Genomic DNA, 17,146 nt, shown 5'->3' on the forward strand with positions numbered 1-17,146 from the left:
TTTTGGAAACACATTAAATGGCCTGGCCAGGCCTGTGTGCGACATACGCTTGCGGTCGGAAAGCGCACGTTAAATCTCCAACATAAGTAAGTAAGTAACCTCAATCACCCTCAGACCTTCGCGCAGATACCGGCCTTCGCGCAGCCCGTCACAACAATTACGTAATCCTCTACCAGCCTGCGCGCAGCCTTTAAAAAACAAGAGTATACACAGACGCCAGCGTTCACGCAGGCTCCCGCCTTCGTGCAGCCTTCACGCAGGTTCCCGCCTTCGTGCAGCCTTCAACGTTTACACTGCCAACTACCTTCACGCAGCCTACCTTTTTTACACAAGCAAATATCACACAACAAGTCGTAATGGCTATGCAACAACAAATGTGTAAACAACCTGGCACGCAGTCGACTACCTCGTCACACAATTGCTCGCAGATGTCGCAGGCTTTATTTAAGGCTCAGAATCCTAACGCCTCCTATCTTCTGCGAGAGGAGTATGTGTTCGAGCCCCCTCAAAATGAGGACACATCGGGGGAAAATTACCCTTCAATTTAAGGGGATCATGAATTAATGGCTTGGATTACAGATAGACTGTCGATATCATCACCGTCAAGAAATTCTTCTCCCACTGATACATACTGTATCAAAGGGGACGATATAGACACACTAACCCTCCCACCGATAAAACCAATCTCCAACATTGCAGAGAATCAGGCATTCTTTGGACAAGCGATGTCACGCGCTATGAACGAAGCTATGTTCTATGAATTAAAAGAGCCTAAGAACGACCGCGAAAGAATGCTATTTTCAGCTCTCGTCAATCAAAAGAAAAATCAAGAAATTATTTCTGATCTTATGAGTTCAGTGTCGGCAGGCTCAATACTACGGCGACAAGGTCTTATAAATAATTCTAATTGGTATACCTGTGCCAAAGAATTAAGACAACCCTGGAAGGCCCAAACCATTTTTAATGGTTACATACGCAAAATCAACAAAGAAGTGCTTTAAGACTCCAAAGATCATATGCTGATCAAGTCAGTTCAGACTATGAATTCTATGTATCGTCAATGCATGCAGAAAACCCAATTCAAATGCCGTATGACGGGCATTCAAAAAGCTAAAGAGAAATGCTCGTACAACTACTGAGGCAGGAAATCATCTGCTTTTCTCAAGTCACATGATGCAGGTCGCGACCGCGGCCTCAGATCGATGGGATCTCGCAATTACCGGCGAATACTGGCTTTTGAACGACAGGGAACTCCCCCCACCAGCCGTTCATGTACAGCATTCCCTAGTAGGCGGATGATTGGCAAGATACTGGATGAATTGGGACATTCTAGGAGACGAATTTGTTTCCAACATTCTAAGAAAGGGCTACGCCCCGACTTTACTCAAGAAACCCCCGTTATCTCGCAAGCCATCAGAAAGAATTGTTGCCGAAGTTAACCAAAGCAATCAATTCACGTCTCAACAAGGGCGCAGTCGAGATAATTCAACCAGAATTACTAACGCCGGGCTTCTATTCGCCGATCTTTTTGGTTCTCAAAAAGAATTCAAACGAAACTTTTCATGAGAAAATTCAACAAGAAATACCTCCCAAAACCGGAGGATTTCAGAATGATTCAACAAATGATAAGACAGCACGACTATCTCGGAAGCATCGATCTACAGGATGCTTACTTACACATTCCCATAAAACGGACTTTCAGGAAATATTTACGTTTACCAGTGGGCGGTCCTGCCCTTTTGGAATTTCCACGGCCTCGTGGCTAATTACACGAGTGACCAAACCAATTGTGACATTTCTTCACAACAAGGGATTTCGTTGTGCTTTTTACCTAGACGATGGGATACAAGCCCATCAATCAACAGAGCTACTCAGACTACAACTAAATTTCACCCTGAAATTATTAACACAACTGGGTTGGTTAATACATTTTCAGAAGTCCGATCTACAACCATCACAGGACCTCAAATTTCTGGGGATCAGATTTCTAACCAATCAGAAACTGATAATGGTACCAGAAGATCTTGGATAAAAATCAAGCCTTGTTTGCCAACAGCAATTTACAAGAAAATCTCAGTCAACGAATGGCAACTGATACTAGGCTGACTCACGTCAGCCCAAGCGTGGACGGTCCGAGGCAGACTACACTTACGCCCTATTCAGAGATTTCTAATTCCATACCTAGAGTACCAGGATTTAAAAATGAAACTACCACAAACATTGAGGAAACACCTCTTATGGCGGACAGTGAAATTGAACGTTTGCGCAGGAACTTGTTTAGACAAGCCGGATTACAACAACCACCTATTCGTGGACGCCTTACCTCAAGGCTGGGGAGCTCACTTCAACAGAGAAGTAACAGCAGGCTTATGGTTAGAAGCAGAAAAGCTCTACCACATCAATTATCTGGAATGTGAGGCAGTAATCCGTGCGTTATTTCACTGGGCCCCACAGTTAAGAAACCAACGTCTGATGATCAGAACAGACAATTCAACTGTGGCATACAATATAAACCTTGACCGTCCTGAAGTTGACATTTCAACTTTACGAGCTAGTAGACAAATTGAACCTGACAATAAAGTCATATACCAGCAGTGGCAAATGTCTCAGTAGATGCCGTCACCACACCAGCCAAACCATCACCTACAGAATGGAAGCTGCACGCAGAAGCATTCCAACTGGCAATAAAAGAAAAAGGTTGCTCATTAGATATACTTACTCGTAACCAGATTCAACAATCAGATAACAACATTTGCATCACCAGTGCCAGACCCACTAGCTTGGTCAGTCGATGCTCTGTCAATATCATGGGAGGGACTAAACGCGTATGCGTTTCCTCCATCAGCCGTGATACCATAGATATTACAAAATATCCTTCACACGAGCAACCTACAACTGCTTTTGGTAGCGCCTTACTGGCTGGCGAGAACGTGGTTTCCAGATCTCGTCGAACTAGCAGGAAATCCAATATTAAAACTTCCAAACTGGCCAAATCCTCACTCCAATCAGATCCATCCAAGACCAGATCTATACGAACTTCACGTATGGAGCATATCAAGAGCAGTCTCGTTAAAAGAGGATATGCCATGAGAGCAGCTAAGGCAGTCTCCTTAGCACTTCGTAGATCAACGTGGAATCTCTATGACGATAAATGGAAAAGTTTTGACCAGTTTGCAACATCCGAGGGTTTTTCTGTAGCCAAAGCTACTATACCACAAGTAGCAGATTACCTATGTCACTTACGAAGTACAAGGCATCTTAAAGGTTCGACACTGGGCACCTATTTGGCTGCTTTCAGTTCTGTACTGACAATGGCTAACGGGATCAAACTTACTAAAGTTCCCGAGCTGATAGCTCTACTCAGATCCTTCAGACTTGAAGACCAACAGAAAAGATTTAGAGCCCCAGCATGGGACCTAAATATAGTGCTACAGCACCTAACCAGTGATGCATACGAACTGCTCCAACAGGCCGACTTTGAACGCCTGACGCAGAAAACCCTATTTATTTTGGCATTAGCTGCAGCAGCCAGAATTTCTGAAATCCACGCGATAGACTTCAATCACATCACATTTGACAGTGGTAACAACTCATCAGCGCACATTGGCTTAAGATGGGACTTTATTGCAAAGAACCAGTTACCAGGCCAACCAGACAGACAATTCCATGTTCTGGCTCTTTCCTCCGTCCTTGGTGCAGAGGATACAGAGGATTTATCACTATGCCCAGTCAGAGCCTTAAGATTATACCTACGAAAGTCTAAACCTAGAAGACAAGGTTTTAAGAGACTATTTATTCCTTTATTAAGGAATAAACACACAGAGGTATCCAGAACAACTATCTCATTTTAGATGAGAGCTGTTATTCTCAGAGCATACAAAGCAGTGGGATTGGACCCCCCTTCAGCCTCCAACCCTCACGAAGTAAGAGCCTTAGCCTCAACTTTGGCACTTCACAGCAACTGCTCCATAACAACTATTATTCTGGAAATCAGATACAGTTTTTGCCAATCACTACCTCAGAGACCTTGCTACAGAAGACTAAGCTGGTATTCACCAATTCGGACCATTAGTTGTGGCACAACTACTCACGAATGCTACCAGACGACATTAGAAGATCACACTCACCCAATATCACGTAGACTTGTTGACGTCAGGTTACTGTTCCATAATCAACGACTGAGAGTCCATGCCCCCTTTTTTACTATGTAATTCAGCACATGAGTGAGAAATGATTGTGTTAAGATTATTGCTCTTCTCTTAACACTTTAATCATTTAAGGTGAACAAGATTTTAATCTTAGAAACCTTATAAATCCACAAATCTATATGGTTTACTTCCATTTTGCTGCTCACAAAAAAGGAAGCTGGTCCCCAAATAAAGAATTTACACAGAAGATTAACAACGTTCCTATGGGGTTTATAGAACAGATCGACGTTAATCACACATACAGGTGGAACCCACCACCTACTGTGAGATTCAAGCACTACGTATGAGTCAGGATAAGGTAAAATATCATTTATACTTATCCTGACTGATACAAATGAGTACCCTCCCGGCCTACCCCTCTTTCCACTGATGTGTTCCGACCATTAAGTAGGAAATAAGAGAGAGTGATGAGTTACTGGGCTTGGTCACATGGTTCCGGTGCGCATGCGCAGAGTGAAGGTGCGTTTGGGTGAGCTGTTTTCTCTGTTCTTTGGGAACAGCACAGGACGTTTCCACCACCTATTCGGAAGAGAGAGAGATAAGCATTAAGTATAAATTACTCTAAAAAATACATTTTATTATTCTATTTCTATCGGTGAAACACTGCATTTATCGGTTAAAATAAAACCTGAATCTTCACTGCGTTAGAAAACAAAATAAAAAAGTAAACAATGTGATGACGTAATGCGTATCCGCAGGCAACAAGACGACTGACACTGTGAATGTACCGAATTTGCGAGTCATCGGTCCGGTTTTCATAAGATTCAGCGATAAGGAATAATAGAATAAATAGAAAATTTGATCTTTCCCGTCGAATACCGTGTTTATCTTATCTCGTGAAGTTGCAAAGTTTGATATTTACACTTGCGGCTACGCCACTCGTGAAAATACAAACTAGTCAACTTAACTCGATGAGATAAACACCGTATTCGACAGGAAAAGTCAAATACCCTCTGTACATGTTTATCTCCTTCAGTTAGGAAAACAAACATCTCTGTTACATTTAATCATTCACTATTTTAGGTTATATTATCTGAAGCAGACATGTTCCAGAAATATAACAGTATGTATTATGTGTACAGATTTGCTTGCTTGATGTCTGGTACATAGTTAAGGTACAATGTTGTTAGATACATTATTATTAAACACTCACTGGAATGAATGCTTAACAGAAAAGAACCAATTTGGTGAAAGGGAACAGAAATTCAATGTTTCCACCCTTGCCGAACTAGGCTGGTTTTAAGGAGTTACATTTTGGTCTATGCATAGTCCAATCAAAATCGCGCACCGAAATCGAAATCCGGTTCGTAAACTGTCATGCATAGTTCGGTCGACTGCAGGATTTTCAAAGCTTGTGCACCGCTAACTCGATGTCAACAAAATATTTTCTATATCTTTTCATGTTTTTAATCAAGGTGCTCACGTGATTTGATGCACTTCGCGATGTAAGACTCGTTTGATCACAAAATAGATCTTGATTATCGATCAGATCGTCTTGACTGGGCGCCACCGTTTTGTTTGAAGCAAATGCTAGTGATACGAGAGGTTGAATCTGATTGGTCAATAGAAGAGGCATAGAAAGGACATTATTCGTAATATTGGTGGCGCTACGATCGAGCCCAGAAATTCCAGCCTAGTTCGGCAAGGGTGGAAACTGGACTTTTAAAGTCAGTTAACTCTCTTGCCTCGGGAAGATGGGGGATGTGTCATATTCTCATGACTCTTGTTATCAGTGTTTGTTTAATAACATTAAAAATTTACATTGAATGTCCAAATAAACTTTGCTGAAATATATTTAGATGGAAATTTCCTAAAAGGTGTGATTTGATAATCATATGATCGGTTTGTTAATTTGAAGAGCATAGCAGTAACCATTTTCTGGTTAATACCAATAACTGTGGCTGATGTAATCATTGATTAATACTTACAATTAAGTAAACCTGTTCTTGAAAAAGTTACTGAATTTTAGTAAAACAAACACACTGGAAGTTCAACATCAAATCTTGCATAGTTCTTGCACTCAGATTGTAACATGTTTTTGCAAGCTGGTTTTAATGAATCAATTTACAAAGTCATGATTGTCAGGTAGAGGTATTTTCTTGACTACAGGGGCTTCAATGTACATTGCCATTAACTGATATTGGACATCACATTAGCCTGAACATATTTATACTGCATGGGTTTATTCTGTGTAAAGTTTACTTTGTTACATGTAAGTCCTTTGAACTTGAATGAATGGTTGTGAATGTTTGTTCATGTATTTGTCTTCTGTATTTAAAAAAGACCAAAAACATTTCCACATTTATTTTTCTGCATGGGTCTCCTACTACCCTTTTTATCCCCCCGGCATATAATGCGGGGTAATATAGCGATCAGCCAGTCTGTCTGCCCGTCCGTCTGTCCGTCCGTAATCGTTTCCTTTTCCGGGGCAGAAATCGAAAACAATTCAGTGTATTTGATCGAAACTTGGCATATCTATCAGTCACATACTGAAGTTGTGCCTTTTGCTATTTAGGAATTTTAGAAATTTTTGTTTTTTCATGTTTCCAAGGTAACAAGTTGGACTTAGGTTCTTTAAAGGTGGTGTTCGTTTCCAGAGCGTAACTCAAAAACCGTTTAATACTTTCTTACAAAACATTGCACGTCTACCAGGCACATACTGAACTGGTGCCTTTTGTTACTTAGGAATTTTTATTTTTTTATATTTTTATGTTTCCATGGCAACCAGTTGGACGTATGTTCTATAAGGGTAGAGTTTGTTTCCGGAGCATAACTCAAAACCCATTCAAAACTTTCTAACAAAACTTTGCATATCTATCAGTCACATACTGAAGTTTTGCCTTTTGCTATTTAGGAATTTTAGAAATATTTATTTTTTACGTTTACATGGCAACAAGTTGGACTTATGTTCTATAAAGGTGGAGTTCGTTTCCGGAGCGTAACTTAAAAACTGTTAAATACTTTCTTACAAAACTTTGCATGTCTACCAAGCACATACTGAACGGGTGCCTTTTGCTATTAAGGAATTTTATAAATTTTTATTTTTTACGTTTTCATGCAACAAGTTGGATTTAAGTTTTCATATAGGGTTGGTTCACTTATGGAGTATAACAAATAAACTGTTAAATATTTCCTTGCCAAACATTGCATGTCTACATATAAAGCACATACTGAACTGGTGCCATTTGATATTAAGGAGTTTTAGAAATGTTTATTTTAGAATTTCCATTGCAGCTATTTTGACATGGGCTAAGAGAAATGTTGGGTCAGTTACCTGGTTTGGGGCCATAATGTGTTAAAATGGGCAGGGGATATAGATGACTTCGTTGACTATACACTTGTTTAGTTATTGTTTCTTGTAATTTGTCATTTGTTTGCATAAAAAAACCCACAGAAACACACATTATACTTTCCATTTCATATGGAGGCAACTATGGTGGATCTTTTGACTCATTACATACAGAATTGCATATTTACTAGTGGTTACTTTACAGACAGCTGCCGGGCGGATATGTCATCTTTCTGATGACTCTTGTTGTAACAGATGTTCTGCCACAATTAAATGTGAATTATAAACAAACTCATGTGGAAGAATTTGTACCTCATCTACTTTTGTTTGAGCATGCATTATGTACATGAAATGTATTTATGGTTACGATGAAACTGTAATTTCTATGTGAGACATATTATTTATGTCAAAATCTAAGACCGAAAAACAAAACTTGTGTCATTACTTCTGGCGGTAAATGGTATTCTCTTATCAAGAACGTGATAAAATCTACTGCAAACACGATATACCGATGTTCTATGAGAAAACTGAACGCACACTCGCAGTAAATATATACAGTCCGTTTGAAGTTGCACCAATAGTTACAGGATTACCAAAACACATACTTGAAACAGGATAGAGCACTCTTCAGAAAGAAGAAAACATCGCTAACTTTGCATAATATATAAAAGTTACAATGATAAAGTCACCACATATATATTTACGTGACCCTTTGTCTATTACTGTTTAGACGGGGACTTCATAAAAATTTAGCAATGCGTGTAATATTCAAAAACATATATTTTATTTCCTTCATCTTAAAAAATGTGGAGCGATGTACATATTGGAGAAGGGGACTAGTCAACCCGTACTTTCAACAACCCGTAACCCATACCTGAGATTTTGGCTTACCCATACCTACATTTGGCAGACCCGTACTCAAATTGGCCGACCCGTACCTAAAATTGGCTGACCCGTCCCCAAATTCGGTTAAGCCGTACCTAAAATTGGCTGATCCGTACCTATACATTTGGCTGACCCGTACCCTATAGACGTGTTTGTTATTAGAAAACAAAGTGGCGGAGAAACAGGATTGTTTTAACCAGAAGAGACAACGGAAAACATAGTTACAAAAAAGTGTTTGATGCACATATTCATTCAATTTCATTCAATTCATACAAATCTATACTTCAGTCTCAGTGAATGACATCGATCTGACGTAGACAACATGATATTTATACTAACTTCCGTCCAAGAGACCAGTTTGTGAAATATATCGGATGTTGTTTTCAGTAATTCCGACTGCCTTGAAGGTAGCCATTGTTATTACAAACTACCTATCTGTAGCGATTGGCTTATTCAGTTAATTAAACATGGCAGTTTTCAGATTATCAAAAGTTTAGCGTTTTATAAAAAAAATCTCATTATTTTGACAGTAAATGTCAAATTATGAGTGTTTTACAAATTGGCTTAATCAATTAAGTGAACTTCCCGCTTTTGTTTAAGCATATTGGGTCAAGAAACTCTTGAGGGTCATGTCGATGTTAGATAAAACTACGTCTTTGTGTTGAATATTAGTATTAATGATATCAATTTCTATTGGGTACGGGTAAGCTTTTTCAAATATATTTTCATCTTTTAACTGGATTTGGGCGACAGTGTAAAAAGACAATTAAGTTATTTTGTTTAAGACGTCGATAAGAATTAAGGCCTGACCCGTTGATGCCCTAGAAACATTTTACTTTTTAGACTTACGGCAGAAGTTACACATATAACAACTCTTTCACCTACGTGGATTTTCGAAAATCGCGAAAGTATAATGATTGTTACAATACAAAGTGTTAACTCATATAGGAATAATTCGCTTTCGCTGCAGTACAGTCCCATTCCCACGTTATACATGTGCTAAAATATCTCATGACATTATCAATTTTTTTATTACAAAATATATGTTAAAAAAAATGGCAATAAATATCATATTAGAAGAACAAATAGCATAAGAGAAAAAGAAGAAATGTTTGACACATCTTCATTTAATACAATCTACTTTGTTTGGAAACAAAGTTAATGAAAAGACACACAAACGTTACATAATGTTCCTGGAAGAATGACCTCATATGTTTACTTTCAAACTTCGAATCTGAAAGCAAACACAGGATTTGTAACTGCCTTGCATGATTTATTCAATGTCAATTTCGTTTCCGTTTACCAATGCAACATTTTAATGTTCGGGCTACGATATCCGCCATTATAGATTGGTCACTTCGCTTACGGCATGCTGTCGGCTTGTTTAAATCAGAGACACGCAGATAGCGTATTTTAGTCGCTGTTTATCATTATATATAATAAAAGAAATTTATGGAAACGTTGCGAGATTTTTTAATATTGATTAGAAAAATTGGTCCGGCTAGTCAAATTGGTCCTCTACAAACGTATTTGTCCCGAAACAATTTTACGATCTCGTGGTTCTCCCGTTTGTAACATATATAATCGTTCAAATTTAAGATCAAACACCTCCGCAATATCTATATCTAACTTTAAACTTGTTCTGAATGATTTAAAATTGAATAAAGGAAGATGCTTAAATATTGAAAAGTCCCTAAGAATTGGTCCCGTCTGTAACCTTGGTATTGAAGACGAATTTGATTTATGTTTATTTGCCCTGTATTTAACAAAATAAGAATGGAATATCTACCCGCCTTGTCATTTTGGTGTATATCTACTAATAACTTTGAATGTCTGCTGTCAAACAAAAGGTATAGCGTTCAACTACAAGTATCTTTAATACACATTCATCATGCCTTTGTGTTACGACAGTTGGTGTTGTCTTGATACTCCGGATACTGCAATATTTGTTAATATAAATGTTTATCTATGTAACTCACCTGTATATTGGCCAATGGCCTTTCATCCGATAAACCAATGATTTTAAATTTGCCCCAGTTTACAAACAAAGCAATGATTGACAGGTGATACTTAATATCTCCTGGGGTGTTACACAAGCAATACCTTCTTCTATCATTCTCCCTAATCTTCTACCACAGCGAGGATCCCACTATGTTGCGCATGCACAGGACGGTTGTGGGACAGTTAGCCCTGGTTCTAGCAGTACTTGGTCTGATCGTTGTTGCGATGATGAGAACAAGCACTTTTCAGCTAAACACGCGTGTTCTGTCAGATCTCTCTGGCGGACGAAATGGCATGCATGCAGCTGAAACATTCAGACAACAGAGGGACAGACTGTCGAGTATATTAAACATGGCAAAGCGGGAACTAGCCGTGATGAGCTGTAATATGATAGAGTTAAACACCAAACTCCAAAAGGTATGTATGTGGATTACACTGTTCAGTAATGTTTATCGGCCACTTCTGAATTACGGCGTGGGTTGTTGCACATAATATTAATCCCTTTTTTCAGCCTGAGATTTGATTATGCAAATACCGCTGTGATAAGGCTGTGGCGTTAAACAACAAACAAACCATATTAACATTCTTAATCTCGTAAATTTTCCATAGGTAAGTTCTATAGTTCTATACTATAACCAAGTAACTGAATGAAGGTATGGTACGACTTTTCACATATGTCCACAAAGGCAGATAGGATGAAACAATGAGTTGTATGCCAAAACGGAACATGAGAAGTAGAATACTGTAAAATGGAGGTGGGTAAATTTGGAATTTTTAAGGGATTGATTTTAGCCTTCTACACCGGGATCAGAGCCTGTGTCGGGTTAGACGGAATGTCAGATTACTGAGTCTACTGTATAGACCCTTTACACAGAGTGGATTTAACAATAACATCAATGTTGTTATAGATCAAATCATTCAGTATTGTGAAAAATACCGCCTATATGACAAATCCGTTCGTCATGTACCAAATGTATTACTCCTTGAGGTTCATGTTGGTCCAGTCTCAATGTCAAACAATCATTTTTGTTTAAAATGAAAATGTGTCTTGATTAGATAAAGAATAGATCGTGCTTAGAGTTTGAAACTATTAACCATTTGTCTATCAGTTTATCAATATTTTCTCATTTGAAATTGAAGTTCCAAAATGAAACACATCTTTCGGTTGCACGTACAAAAGAGACATAATCGGCCAGTGGTCTTTTGATACCATTTTTCCAAGGAAAGGGCGTTAACTGACTATGAAAGTCCAGTTTCCACCCTTGCCGAAGTAGGCTGGAATTATGGAGTTAATATTTATAGTTATATTTTGGCTGGACCAATGAGTTCATGCACAGTCCAATCAAAACGAAATCGACAGCCGGTTCGTAAACTGCCGTCCAAAATTCGGTTGCAGGATTTGCAAAGCATATTTGGAAAGGGTTTTGTCAATTATATTGTTCAATCTTGGAAAATGAGCATTGTGTATTAGATTGTACAGGAAGTGGTTTCTTAATGCAAGATTTACCTTACAGAATAACAAGGATACACACTTACAATAAATTACATAATTAATTATTCCCCTCACCTCGATTTTGAAATATTTCAATTCAAGATGACAAAAAACGGGTCCTATATTTTCCTTCCAGTTTGGAACATTTGATGACAATCGGGACTACCTTCATATACATTGTACGGCATATAATCTGATATGAGTTCTACTATCTACTTTGGTTTACAAACATACGAAACAGTACTATTTCTGTACTACAGTCTGTAAATAATCGAGTCTAGACCAGACCAGAAACAGATATTGTTTTATATTAAAACTATGAGCCTGAATATATTTTTACGAAAAATTCCTTCCAAAAATGTAATGTGTGTGGCAAACAATTTCTTTTTCATCTGCCTGAAGCCTAATTATTTATTTCAAGAATTTTTTAAAGGCAATTTTCTTTCTTTTAAAAAATCCCCGCCACCCCCTAAAGTTGAAAATACAAGAAAAACCTGTTTTCATCGATATTCTTTGAAAACAAGCCTAAAATCCCGGTATTGCTAGTATCAAAACTAGTCTGCACCAGAGAACCCAGTGATTGACATCACGAGCATCGATTTACACAAATTTGAAACGATGACATGCATCAACCAAGTCAGCGACCTGACCACCCGATCCCGTTAGTCGCTTCTTAGTACAAGCATGGATTGCTAAAGGACTAATTGTAACCCGGATCTTCACGGGGTGAAACAATGTTAGAAGATGAGCACAAGCATGACGGTCAACAATACATTTCATTCTGAGCTTGAAAGAAACTCTTCTTTTCACAAATTTTAGATATGTATGTGAGAATAAGTAATTGCTTGTTACTTACTTACTTACTTACTTTGGAGATTTAACGTGCGCTTTCCGACTGATGCGTATTTCGCACACGGAATTGCTTGTTTTCAAATTTGGTGTGAGCTTTTATCAACAACAATTATCGAAGTCTCTGTCCAGGAGTTCGCTCATCACGCCGAAGATCCGGGTTCGATTCCCAAAAAGGGTACAATGTTTAAGCCCATTTCTGGTGTCCCCCGCCGTGATATTGCTGGAATAGTGCTAAAAGCGGCGTAAAACCATACTCACTCACTCACTCACTCACTCACTCTGTCCAGGAGATTTAAGTACCGTAACATGTTTGTTCCCCGTATCAAAATCGATGTAACTGTCATCAACCAGTGTTTTAAGCCAACTCATTGCTGAGCATTGTTTTAATATTGGCTAGTATTGTGCACAAACCACCACAAGTGATGACGTAAGTCCTGGTGGGGTATCATGCAGGAAGCTGAGGCACCGTAAGTCCCCATGATCCCCAGCGAGGTAGCCTAGCTTTGGTTATTGGTAGCCCGTGTTTTAAACAGTAGTAAATAATATTGTTTTGCCAAAATGTGTTTGCAACTTTGTATTCATGACTCAAATGTATACAAATCATCTAGTTCTCGTGGCTCTATGGCTGAAATAATGCCGATGAGACGTTAAAGTTTAACTCACGAATATCCTATATCCACTTTTCCGTTTCATTCATCAGACCGCGGTATCCGCTGCAGGAGGATGGTGCAAGGAATCAAGTAAATCCGACAGTGGACAACATATGTTTGATAAATTTCTTGCGGAGCAACTATCATTATTATTTCAAAACCAAACTGTCGCAAGTTTTGGTGATGGTCCAGGTGACTACAAGAAATACTTGGACAGAACAGGCAGACTTCGCACCTACGATGCTTTTGATGGCGCACCCTTCGGACAGGAAACCAGTGGAGGGGTGGTCCGGTTTTTAGATCTGACGGCGCCGCAGTATGGACTTCCGGTATATGATTGGATCATCAGCTTGGAGGTGGCGGAGCATATTCCACCTCAATATGAAGATAGATATATTGACAATATCGCGAGGCACGCCAATAAAGGACTTGTACTGAGTTGGGCAGTACCTGGGCAAGGCGGTCTCTCGCACGTCAACAATCGAGCCTTGTCATATGTACGGAGTGTGCTGTCAGATAAGGGTTTTGAAACAGATATGACTGCTAGTAAGGTTCTCAGAGAAAAAGCATCTTTACCATGGTTAAAACAAAATGTGTATGTTTACAGAAGGCGGTTTGATAGTCCACTCGACCCACTTGATGCTTAAATATGTCTTATATAACACAAATGTGGTGATAAATCACAGTTCACATATAACTGCCAATTTGTAGCTCACCTGACCAAAGTTTACGTGATCTTATGCAGGTTGTTTGTCAATCGATGTCCCTTGTGCATTGTAAACACAGGCTCACCGATGAAGCTGAAAATATGTCCATGAAGTTGGAATCCAATTTTCAATGCGGCCGCAATGTCATACACGTGGGAAAACATATAGCCCTTGTTCAGCTATTTATCTTCAACATGTCATGAAATTTGATATATGGGTATTTGGAAGTTTTTGAATTTTGAATTTTGAGTTTACCTTCGCGAAGATAATATTCCTCTGTGATAGAAGCCACAGTGAATGTACTGCCCATTACTATTATCGCTCGATTTTATTTTTTCGATATGGCCGCCATATGACAAAAAGACGAGGCACGAAAAAGCGCAATAAGCTCAGTGGAAATCTTAAATTCTTTTCTAATATATTCTGTCGGATCGTGCGTTTTGGTATCTTTATTGCTACTGGTTTTCGCATATATTTCAAACATGTTTGCCAAGACAGACACGGCTCAGAAATGTGAAAGTTTGTGTGCATGATAATGGCTACTGTAAACAGGGAATTGTTTGCGACCGTTTTATTATTGCGAGTTTTGCGAACGAGACTCAATCGCAAAAATTAAAAACGCAAAAATAGGTAATACTATAAATAATACATACATACTTTATTCATTGTAACACGTTATCAAATGTTGAAATCATCAACCAGAACCACAAGTTACTCAATAAGTTAAAACACAAATGAATGCAGAATGGTCACACAATACATCACAAATGACAGTGTAAACAGACCAATTAGTGTGACTGTTACCTCACAGTTCTCCTGCCTTCTTCCAACCTCGCTTGATTGCGTCAGTGTCCTTTGCAATGACACTGGTAAACTTTCCGGCCAACTCAGATTAACTAGCTTCGGAGAGAAGCTGTCTATTGTTTAGTAATCGAGGGGTCATCTCAACACGGCAACTCGCAAAACTATCTCGTCGCAGTATTGTCTTTGGCGTGGTATTCGCAATATTTTAACGGCGCAGAAATAAAGCAGTATATGAAATCGAATACATGATTAGAATTCCAGGTTGGTGTCGCAGGCGATGTTACATATGCAATGTTTTCTCCTTCTACTCAAAATTGAACTAAATGTATCTGTAACTTATAATTTGGATATGTTACATTGCTTAATAGTTTCCTATTTGTCAAGCATTGCTGTCTGAATGCTTCTTTGATAGGTATTTAGAAGTTGGAGTACAAAGTAAAGATAAGATATATGGATGAACAACTTGTTTATTACAGTCATGAGCGACGTTTCGGTGTAGGTTCTAACACTTCACCTACTTGATAACGGTATAGAAATTGTTCATCCATATATCTGATCCTTATTTATCTGAATGCTGACATCAAGGCTGTCGTCTTTAGTGACAGCATGAGCTGTTGAGTACATATCTAGGTGAGCTACAGTGTCGTGGAACTGTATTTTAGTAGTTTTGTACAGTTGGTATTAAGTTGGTAACACTACACTCTCCTCAATAAAAAACCCTTTAAATGCATGTTTGTATTTGAGTCTGATAAACTGAAATATTAGGTTTCTCCAAGCAGTTATGACAGACAGAGTTGAAACATTTGACGAAGCAGAAGTTGCAACAATTAGGGATTGGTCAAGACGTTCTCCAGTGTAGGCATAGCCAGCGCAAGAAGGGCATCGGCGTATTTTAAACATCTCATGCCAAAATGGCGTCATGGAATTTTGACCCTGGATTCTGGGTCTAAAAACAGACACGCTATTTGTTTGGCTACCAGTGAATAGGATCATAATCAGGGCGAATCCGAGGATCATAATCAGGGCGAATCCGAGGATCATAATCAGGGCGAATCCGAGGATTATAATCAGAGCGAATCCGAGGATCATAATCAGGGCGAATCTGAGAATAACAGGATCCTGGTACACCTGAGAAACGTAGCTCTGAACAGGTCATTGCGGCGCCTGGGACTAGTTCCCCGTGATCCACGATTGTACTAGAAGGGACTGTGTTAAAGTACCTTTGAGATGCATCTTGAATTGTATTAAAAGTATCCCTGGGTAACCAGGTCAATATAGGTCCCCAAACTATGCTTAAAGGGATATTCAACTCAAAATTAACATAAAGTATATTAAAAGAAACCACACAAAAACAATTAAGACACCTTGCACACTTGTATGGATGCAAGTATGAGAAATATTAGACGAGAAACGTCATAATTTCCGATTCCCTGGAGGATTAAAAAAAATAAATATGAATGTTTTGTTAGTCCTTGAGTATAGATGGTGAAAAGTTAGGATATGAGTGAAATATTCCTTTGCGACCAAATTGAATGAAATGGTGAGGCTGGTTGACTTGGTTGATTGAGTGTTGACATACTCCGACATCGTTGTTTATACAACAAACACCGTCTAAACTGAGACATTGTCTCACTTACACATATAACAGGTGTACATAGGTCGACACCTGGAATGAAAACGGACTTCAGACCGTGCACAACAGTCCACCTTTAGTGTTTCAAAAAGCCTCTCAGAAACTTTCAGCGGTGAAACGTGAAGTTTGTTCGAGGGTACCTTGAAGGGCTTTCATGTCACAGTTTGTCTGTTAAAACACCCGAGGCCTGATCTGTGGTGCAAAGACAAATAAGCATATAGTCTAGTAAAATGGATGAGAGTGTGTACTTCAATGAGATTTCTTGAAACAAAATGGGATTAGATCACGTAAATCTTTCGGACTTTGGGATGAATTCTATTATTGAGGAATATTCTCTCTCACTCTCAATTTTGAAAATTTTATTCGGAATTAATAACACGTTTAATAAATATAAATATTACATTTGAACAATAGCTTTTTCACATTCTTCTAACAAGGCGGGTTCAATTACCACGGTGCTTTGAACCATGACGCCGTAACCTCATAGTATTCCAGAGTGACGTCATGACTTTATCACAACTGTGAGAATTCAGGTGGAGAGCGACGTCGATGACAGCACCGTCCATGGTAACGTCGCCGATTTCTTCTTGTGGTTTGCGGATCTGCATTGTCTTCTGTGTCGAGG

At 38.9% G+C, this 17,146-nt stretch overlaps 2 protein-coding genes across 2 annotated transcripts; both read left to right on the forward strand.

Annotated features, from left to right (window-relative positions):
• Positions 1 to 2,807: 2,807 nt before the first annotated feature.
• On the forward strand, positions 2,808 to 3,851 carry LOC139462167 (uncharacterized). The gene has a single exon (XM_071243702.1). The coding sequence runs from the start codon at positions 2,808 to 2,810 to the stop codon at positions 3,849 to 3,851; it is 1,044 nt and encodes a 347-aa protein (XP_071099803.1).
• A 6,682-nt stretch (positions 3,852 to 10,533) lies between these two features.
• On the forward strand, positions 10,534 to 14,024 carry LOC139462093 (uncharacterized). Its single transcript, XM_071243594.1, has 2 exons — positions 10,534 to 10,800; positions 13,428 to 14,024. The coding sequence occupies exons 1-2, from the start codon at positions 10,534 to 10,536 to the stop codon at positions 14,022 to 14,024; spliced, it is 864 nt and encodes a 287-aa protein (XP_071099695.1).
• Positions 14,025 to 17,146: the final 3,122 nt, after the last annotated feature.

This window comes from Haliotis cracherodii, unplaced genomic scaffold (genome assembly GCF_022045235.1).
Source record: "Haliotis cracherodii isolate W230 unplaced genomic scaffold, xgHalCrac1.p SCAF_15, whole genome shotgun sequence".
NCBI classification, from domain to species: Eukaryota; Metazoa; Mollusca; class Gastropoda; order Lepetellida; family Haliotidae; genus Haliotis; species Haliotis cracherodii.